The sequence below is a fragment of the Procambarus clarkii genome, chromosome 40 (assembly GCF_040958095.1).
Source record: "Procambarus clarkii isolate CNS0578487 chromosome 40, FALCON_Pclarkii_2.0, whole genome shotgun sequence".
Classification (NCBI taxonomy): domain Eukaryota; kingdom Metazoa; phylum Arthropoda; class Malacostraca; order Decapoda; family Cambaridae; genus Procambarus; species Procambarus clarkii.
Window position 1 is genome coordinate 18,383,068 of NC_091189.1, and position 9,437 is coordinate 18,392,504.

The 9,437-nt window shown below is 41.3% G+C and overlaps 1 protein-coding gene across 1 annotated transcript; it reads right to left on the reverse strand.

Annotated features, from left to right (window-relative positions):
* Positions 1-4,745: 4,745 nt before the first annotated feature.
* Positions 4,746-9,231, reverse strand: LOC123757961 (adhesive plaque matrix protein). Its single transcript, XM_045741963.2, has 4 exons — positions 9,010-9,231; positions 7,330-8,615; positions 6,582-6,634; positions 4,746-5,063 (listed from the first exon to the last, which is right to left on the reverse strand). The coding sequence occupies exons 1-4, from the start codon at positions 9,019-9,021 to the stop codon at positions 4,891-4,893; spliced, it is 1,524 nt and encodes a 507-aa protein (XP_045597919.2). The 5' UTR covers positions 9,022-9,231; the 3' UTR covers positions 4,746-4,890.
* Positions 9,232-9,437: the final 206 nt, after the last annotated feature.

Sequence of the window (9,437 nt, forward strand, 5' to 3'; positions counted from 1 at the left end):
TTCTCCAAATAGAGAATCATTTAATATATATTGCACTAGTGTTCTCAATATAATATTTACTAATTGCCAACCCACAACAGGGTAGGATATTAACCATTGACTAGTTGAACTATTATCGTTCATCCTAGTCCCATTATTACCATAGTCAGTTGTACTATATTGATCAACCTAACACCATTAATGAATGGTCCAGACCCTATTTTGGGTGTAATTTTTATCAACTCGAGTTGAGTTGTGTATATATAATAATTTACTTATGGTCATTACACCTTTGAGTGATTAATTAGTGTCTCTACCATCCTGGGGTGATATAGAAGAGCTAACCTAAAGGTACTTCCAGTGACACTGGTTTATCACTCAAATCATTAGTGTGTATGATTGTATATATATATAATGTGTATTAATTTTAAGTGCTAACCTCTAGTAGAGGTAGGATTATTGCCTAGTGAGTTCAGAATTTACCCTAGGCTACCATTAGAGCTTGTTCAGTATTATGAGCAGCCCAAGTACAAGTCCCACAAGGCTTCACCAACGAGCCAGTATGGATAATGCAGGGAGAATGAAAAGAACCCTTGCAGGTCTTAAAGGCCACTTAACAAGACAGATCAAGAAATGTGAAGATTTGTCACAACAATCAACAGTTGATTATGCTGACCTGGAAAGCTATTATCAAGCAGCTGCAGGTAAATTTGAGCAAATCAAATGCCAAATGGCTGTCCTTGTGGGGACAGACTACTACCATCAATTCATTGGTAGCCCTACTAAATATCAGGGCATAACCATGTTAAACTCTGCAGGAGGTAAATTACTCTCAGGCCCAGTATCAAGCCTGAGGAGACCTATGCCTGCAGATAAACAATACCAATAGAAACCTAAATTTGTCAGCTGATTATATTTCTCCAGTAGCATTATACTAAGGAGATTACAGCTGACTATACCAACAGAGGTTGATGTTAGTATCATCATTTGAAGCTGGAGATGAGTTCATGAGGCCTCAGTGGCAAATCAGTGAACAGTAGCCTAAAACAGCTACAAGTCACTGCGACCAATGTCACTGAACCCACTGCAGTCTCAGAACCATACTTTACTTTAATGATGAGCTATTCAATCTTCTGAATCAATTAACTAAATTAAACCCCAATAAATCTGATGACTGATTTGATACATTTATTATTTAATCAAGATGTATTCCATGGGCCTCAGTGTTTATATATCAGTGACCAGTTACCTGAAGAAACTTCAAGTTATATCTAATGTCACTGATCTCACTGCAGTCCCTGAATCATACTTGACTGTAGTACTTGATCACATTCAGTCTTCTGGGTTAAATAATATGTAATAAGGCTTGAATATTAGCCTTTCAAGAGTTGACAGGGAAATGAAATCGCATTAGACTTCTAACCCTTGCAACTCTAGTACGGGACATCCGTCCTGTACGAACAGACACACAAATGTGTGATTACTAACTACTAACATCAAATTAATCTAATAATTCGAAGGAGGAGTATCGGTGTTCGTCTGTTCTAATTAGGACTTCGACCCGTGAGCAGCCCCCTGGGGAATTATGTCGGAAAATCCGACACCATTTAATATCATACAGACAGATAATAAGTGCTGCTGTATTACCAACAAGTTACCCATAGAAAACGTAACTTGTAGTGGAATTACCGTCTATAGAAAACGGGATATCATCACCACATACTATTATAATTCACCACCTATTATGGTGGGAATTATTCTTAAATACATTAGTCTTTGGACTTTACCATCATAAAAACATCTTATATAAATTAACTTAATTATCAATATTAAAGTAGAGTAAATGTGACCCTTCTATCACTTTCTGAAATGTGGACAATGTAAGCCAGGCGTCAGAGTGAGGAAGGAGGGCAGCCATTGTTGTTTACTAGACCAGAGGCTCACACGGGAGCAAATTCGGCTCCTGTTAAAGTTACTTGGACGTAGTGTTATGGAACCCAAAGGTGTACCATTGTCAACACGCTGTCTACAAATACAAGTTAAGTGTCTATCCGAAACCCGTTTATCATTCATTTATGGCCATTAATGTCAGGATATAGGGTTAGCCGGTTAGAACGCGAAATCGCCTCATACTAAAGGTAATTAAGCCAGGTCTTTAATGTTCCATGTACCATATAGTGTTTTCTCTGAAATACTTGTCATATACTAGGTTTCTGGCTTCACAGCTAGCGCCCTTTTGACAGGTCAAGACGAGGATGCAAGATTTGTGCACCAGTTACTGGGTGATATGGAAGCTACCTCAAAGAGGATAATTAGGTGTCTACACCCTAGTTATACCTGGTGGACTAACCTGCTGTACTATAAGATAAGGAACCTCATCAATGTATGTAGCTATTACTGTAATTTGATTGGCTGCATATGTGTAATATAAACTCCCCCTAATGTGTAGAGGATCGATTTGTGAGATTATGAGATTATTGCAGAAATACAGTCCACTTATCATTATACAAATTGCTATCGAAGTATATAAATTAACGTAAATATAAATTCATATAAATTAAATAAATATAAATCTCACAGGTCGGTTCCCACATAAGGGGCATAACTGGCCGACACCTCACAGTGTTCAAGAGAGAACTGGACAAGCACCTTCAAAGATATCTGATCAACCAGGCTGTGATTCATACGTCAGGCTGCGAGCAGTCGCGTCAAACAGCCTGGTTGACGTCCAGCAACGAGGTCGACGACCGGGCTACGGGGACGCTAAGCCCCGTAAACACGTCAAGGTAACCTCAATGTAAGGTAAGGTGGTGTTTGTTTTCACCCGACGCACAAAAATGGCTGTGATGTGACAAGGGTGCATCGCGGGTTTTTGGGGAAGGTTGAAAACTCTGTGCAGGGTTTTGTATAGGCTTTTGTCATTCTTAGAGAAGCGCGGAGGCGCATGCTGTTTAAGGCCGGGAGCATTCCCGGACCAAAGAAGAAAGTAGAAGAAGACTCAGGAAAGAAGACATCAACAGAAGGCAGACTGTCACCACCTAGAAGGAAGAAGCACAGCCACAGCCGCCCTTCCTGATCCCGACTCGATGCCTAGCCAACCCTAGATTGACCATGTAATGTATCAATTATACAATGTATGTATGTGATGTAACTATATAACCTGAGTTTGTAAAAACATCTTAATCAGCTTCAGTGGTTAAGTTCATAATTACACACTAGTTTCTCTGTCAGCTATCTCACCCTGTCAGAGTAAAAGAGACAAATGTAGGTGTGTATATATATGTGTGTGTGTGTGTGTGTGTATATAAAGTATGTGTGGAAGCTGATCAGAGTTACGTTTCGCCTTTGTAAATGCACATTAATGACACTATGTAAAAGACACATCGAACACTTTATGTAGCATACATAAATCTGTGTATCTATATATTTACGTATGTACCTTAGCCTAGCATTTTAAAAGCACTACAATCACCTTCTGTGGTTGATTGTTCAATAAATCCCTGAACTGTATGTTTGACAAATCTCTCACCCTGTCCATGGAGAACAGAAGAAAATGTATCTATGCTGGTTAGCATTGTAAATGTGTGGCCACGTCTGTGGTAGAAAATAATAATAAAAAAAAAAGTTGTGGGGTTGTGTTCACCTAGTTGTGCTAATTATCCAGCATCGATTCTTGACACGCAGCTGGGTTAAGGCCTAACTCTTTTTCTACGACTTCAGCACTTCCTCTCGCCGACTTCTCTTCAGCTGTCCCCACTTCATTGCTCGCCCAATGGGTATCTTGTCCTGTATCTTCGTATTCATAATATTCCTCCCATCCTCACTCCTTCGCGCGCGTCAAATCCTCCACACTCTTCGTCAAAATCCCTTCCTCCTCCCTGGGGCCATTCAGAGGCCCCACATCACAGCTCGTTCAAGTACGTTTATTGAGACATTAAAATACATCCCAAAGGTATGGAGTAGCTTAGGCTAGTCTTAGGCTTAGCTCAGTAGCTTAGTTGCACAGCTCATTGTTGTTGTTAGATTAGGGGGCTTCGCTGGACTCCCCCTCCCTAATTCTTCGGGCACAACTTTGTTTTATGTTTCAACTCATATTATGCTTGCCACGCTTCGTTCAATCTGGATCTTTGCACGCATGTATAAACATTTCAGAATGCCTACTCTTTCAAAGTTTCTGTATGCATGTAGCTTGTCTCAGCAACTGCACATGTAATGTAATCTTAGACACATATGTAACTGGGTAATTATAAAGTAATTTGTTGTTAATTATTTAGGATTACTTGTGCATAGGCGATAAGCATCCTTCGTCATTATTGTTAAGTGCACCATTTATAATTCTCGGGTGAATTCTCTAATCTTGTATACTTTAGTTACATATTAAGATGTTTGGGCGCATGTCCCTATATACGTAAAATAGGTATACAAGTATACAGTAGTTATTAAGGCCGCTTAACATGTATCCCTGCACATGCACATCAAAGTCACAATTGTGACTTTTAAAAAAGAACAGTTTGTAAATTAATAATAATGAAAGATTGTTATTTGCTTAGCTAAACGAACTAGAGGGTTCAGTTCCTGAACCGATTATGTACCTCTGTAATCCTTTACACCACCGCCCACGGGATGGGTATGGGGTGCATAATAAAGAAAGAAATTGAAATTGAATAATAATGATAATAGGGGACAGGGGAAACTGGTAGTGTACCAGGGGGGACTATAGTGGCATACATGAACAGGGGGATTGGTGGAGTAAGGAAAAAAAGTGGTATCAGGTGAATATAATTTTAATTAACTAAAATACAAAACTTATAATGATACAATTTGTATTGAACATAAAAATGCGGACACAGGATGTGGGTTATGGCCACACGATGTGTGTGTCACAAGCTGAATATGACTCACATTCCTGGTTTACTTCCTGGGATGCTGATTGTTGTTTTGGTGTGGTGGGAGTGTTGAGGATGGTGGCTGGAGGTGTGTTGCTGGAGGATGTATGCCTCCCGGGAGCACCAGACGCTCCGAGGCCAGCAGCGGGAGCAACACCTGCGGCAGGGGAGCCACGGAGCGTTCAGCCAGCGTCCTCCCTGCGGAACACGCACATTCGCTAATTTTGTAAATGCAAATTAGATTATTTTAGTATAATATTAAAATATTCTGGCCTCCATGTGAAGAAGTGGGCCGCCGTGTCACGAAGCGGGCCTCCGTGTCAAGAAGCGGGCCGCCGTGTCAAGAAGCGGGATATGCCTATAAAGGTTGTGGTGGCGGTGGCAACAGTTGAGGTTGTGGTGGTGGTAAGAATAAAAGAGGTTGTGGTGGTTGCAGTAGCAACAGTTGAGGTTGTGGTAGTAATAAGAATGGTAATAACTACTGTTGTAACAACACATGTAGTTATAGGCCTTGTATAACACTTATATTTACTAAAGTAGGCCTTAGATAACTAATATTAAGCTTAGAATTATTTATTTAGGTTTTGGTTAGGTTAGATTAAGGTTCGCCTCTTTACATACGTTTTCATTTCTTTGGAATTACAAAATGTGAGCTTTTTGAAGTCCAACTGTCCACTTTGTATATTTCACCAAATAGTTGCTATCATTATTGGAGGATGGTGAACATGGGACAACGCCTCACAGTCTGTTCAATACACTTTCCATGAACAGAACGAAATTTCATTATGATGAGTACGGTAAACACCTGCCATTGTACCTATACAATATGTAATACATCTGGTATACAATGTATGTACCTAAAACCTGAACTTGTAAAAGCATCTTAATCACCTTCAGTGTTTAAGTTTTTAATATCACACAAGTCTCTATAGAAGCTATCTTACCCTGTCGAAATAGGAGAGAGACATAGGTGTATGTATATATGTAGATATGTGTAGGTATATGTGTATATATGTATACGTATTCACCTAGTTGTGCTTACCGGGGTTGAGCTCTGCTCTTTCGGCCCGCCCACTAAAACTAATTATTTTTTTATTTTTTTATCCACACACACACACACACACACACACACACACACACACACACACACACACACACACACACACACACACACACACACACAGGAAGCAGCCCGTAGCAGCTGTCTAGCTCCCAGGTACCTATTTACTGCTAGGTAACATGAGGCATCAGGTTTTTTACCTAAGGAAACTCTGCCCATCTGTCTCCGCCGGGTGCGGGGATCGAACCCCCGGTCCCTAGGGCCACGAGTCTAGAGCGCTGTCCACTCAGCCACCCAGCCCTCATGTGTGTACTTGTATACAAGGTATGTGGAAGCTGGTCAGAATTGCATTTCTCCTTTGTAAATGCACATTAATGACGCTATGTAAAAAGACACCTCGGACACTGTTTATGTAGGACAGACGTAAAACTCTATATTTATGTTTGTAGGTTAGCTTAGCACGTTAACAGCAATACAATCATCTTTTGTGATTGATTGTTCAATAAATCACTGAATTATAGGTTTAACAGATCTCTAACCCTGTCCATGGAGGACAGAAGAAAATTTATATATGCTGGTTTGCATTGTAAATGTGTGGCCACGTTTGTGGTAGAAAATAATAAACAAAAATGAACAAAGATGGACAATGATCTCACCCTGAATGCAGCAGTCGTTGTCGCTGGCCTTCTTGCCCTTGCACATCCTGCACCTGCGGGAGGTCCCACTCATTGCTAAGTTATTTTTTCCAACCGTCAAAATCATCTATATCATGTCAGAATTTACTTTTTTTATTATATATATATATATATATATATATATATATATATATATATATATATATATATATATATATATATATATATATATATATATATATATATATATATATATACTTTGGCACTTTAAATTAAAGTGCCAAACTGTCTAACTACTAATCTACATTTCAAATGAGCTTTTGACTCTGCTAAAACCATGTCAAAATGTATAATATACAGAAGCGCACTATTTATTGTGATTTTGTCCTGGGACAGATTAGTCTCATGACAACCTCTCCATATACATATTGTTCTTTACAGGGCCAAAATGCACTCTACAGTACCACAAATATTGCTCAGTAGATATATGTGCCCTCTTTGAGTGCTACAATAACATTTAGTGTTAAAATGGGCTTTACAATACTAAAATATATCCCAGATGCTCTGCAAAGCGAGCGGTGAAGGAGGTACTGCTTTGGTGCAGTCATCGGGAGGACAAACCCTTCATGCAAACCGCACCTACTATCAAGAAGAAGAGGTACTGCTTTCAGAGCTAGTTTTGTTTTTGTTTGTACTACTCATATGTTCAAAGCATACCATATATTCTACTTCAAAATCATATTGCATGCAATATACGAAGGCGTCTCACCTGTTGGTGGTTGTGGAAAGAGTGATGTTGGATGCCATAGTGAGTGTGGTTGGTGGCCCAGGACTGCCCTTCCTAGATCTAGAGCGGCCCCCTCTAGGCTTAGAGCTGTCTTTTCTAAGCTTGGAGTGGCCGTCCCTAGGCCGTGCTCTCTTCCTTGGTAGGACACGGCTATCAGAAACTGCTGGCTTGCTAATAGGCCACTCAGGGTCAAACTGTGGCATCTGCTGTTTAACAGTTGGCCACACAAAGCTGGAAGGTATCGTCGGCTGCCGCCTAACAGTTGGCCACACAAGGCTGGCAGGTATCGCTGTCTGTCGCTTGGCAGTTGGCCACACACTAGTCACTGGACGTAACGTAGTCTGAGCGTCTTTTGACCAAATTGGGATTAGAGGACTGGCGGTATGTCGCGGTCTTGTTGGCCAGATCACATGGACTGGAGGACGCGTAGTTGGGACCGAACCAGTGGGCCAGGAAGGAGTAGTGATGGTAGTGCTCTTCTTGGTGGGCCACATCGGAATAAACGATTGTTTAATGGTCTTTTCAGTTGGCCAGGAAGGTTTTGTGGTGTGAGAAAATGTGGGTATAGTTGCCTTCTCGGTGGGCCACTGCTGGATAGAGGGTGGCCTTGTGGTTCTGGCTCTTCCCGTGGGCCAAACTGCAATGGAAGTGGGAATGGCGTTCCTTGGCACGTCCGTAGGACGCACTGGTGGCCCCGTAGGCAGTGTGGTCGATGTCGGAGGGGAAGAGGCCAAGCTAGGGTAGGATGTGTAGTAGGTTTGCAAGGAATACATTGTTTGCCAAGGGTAGGATTGCTGCGAGTAATTATCTTGCCAGTAATAGGCCGAACCAGGATAAGATGGTAGTAATGGATAGGATAATTGTGCATGGTAGGATGCTTTTGGTGGGTAAGTGGGTTGAGTAGAGAACGGTGGGTAAGTGGGTTGTGTATGGTACGGTGGGTCAGAGTTTAAAAGTAAATGGTAGGCTGGTTGTGATGGGTAGGTTAGTTGTGAACGGTAGATTGGTTTTGGTGAGTTAGGTGGCTGGGTAGGATACGATGGTCTAGAGGGATAAGACAGCAGCGAGTCGTTCACCAATCTTGCGGGCAAAATAAGAGGAGGTGGGGAGGAGAGCCAAGGGTAGCTGCTGTAGTCAGGGACGAGGTTGTTGAAGGAGTTTCCGTTCTTGTAATAAGGGGTGAGGTTGTTGGAGATACCGTTGTTATGTAGTTGGGACACTGCTTGAGCCACCATACACGTCACAGTCACCGCCCTCATTACTGCCTCCTGCATCAAATATCACACAGATTGTCAAGACACAGGCGAATGCTTAGAAATTTTACCTAAGCGAATGCTTAAGTTTACCCGAAACGTTGTGTGTATTTGTGGCTGTAGGTATTGTATGTACTAGCTCTATCTATAAATCCAACACTATGTTTGTAACTCATCTTCTATGTATGTACTTTTACCTGAATAAATATTTGAATTTGAATATACGAAGGTATAGTGTCTCCCTATCTCTGCTAGACGACCTTGAGTCATTGTTACCCCATAGTGCTCACACTGAAGAATCGTCACCCCAGCGCTATCTGGAGTGGTGAGTCTTTAGGTGATTAATTTTAATCATTAACTTTTGCAATAAATAAATTACTGAATTGACTACAAAATGCAGCTGACTTACCGTGGTTGGCATGCTGTACACCAAGTTCTATATGGATCAACTCTACACCTGATCAGCTCCTTCACTTTTCTTCATAAATATTCCCAAGATACGGCAACCAGCTGGCAGTTTAGTCAAGAGTAAGCTCTTGTGTGGTGGTAGAGGTCGAGAGTGTTGTGATAGAGGCCGAGGGTGACGTGCCACTGTCTTGCAGGATCGCTGCCGGGGTCTGGGTTAGGTTGCAAGCATCCTGGCAATACATCCTTCCCGCGCAGGCGCGTCCAGCCCTCTCAACTCTTACCAGGAATATACACTGACTTTGGTATGCATACAATTGATTTTGGCAATTATTTTTACAATATTTAATGTGTATTTCCTTAGGAGTTTGTATAATAACGCTATACGTGCTAGTGGCTTTACAAGAATGTAAAGGGGGGGGGGGGTAGAAA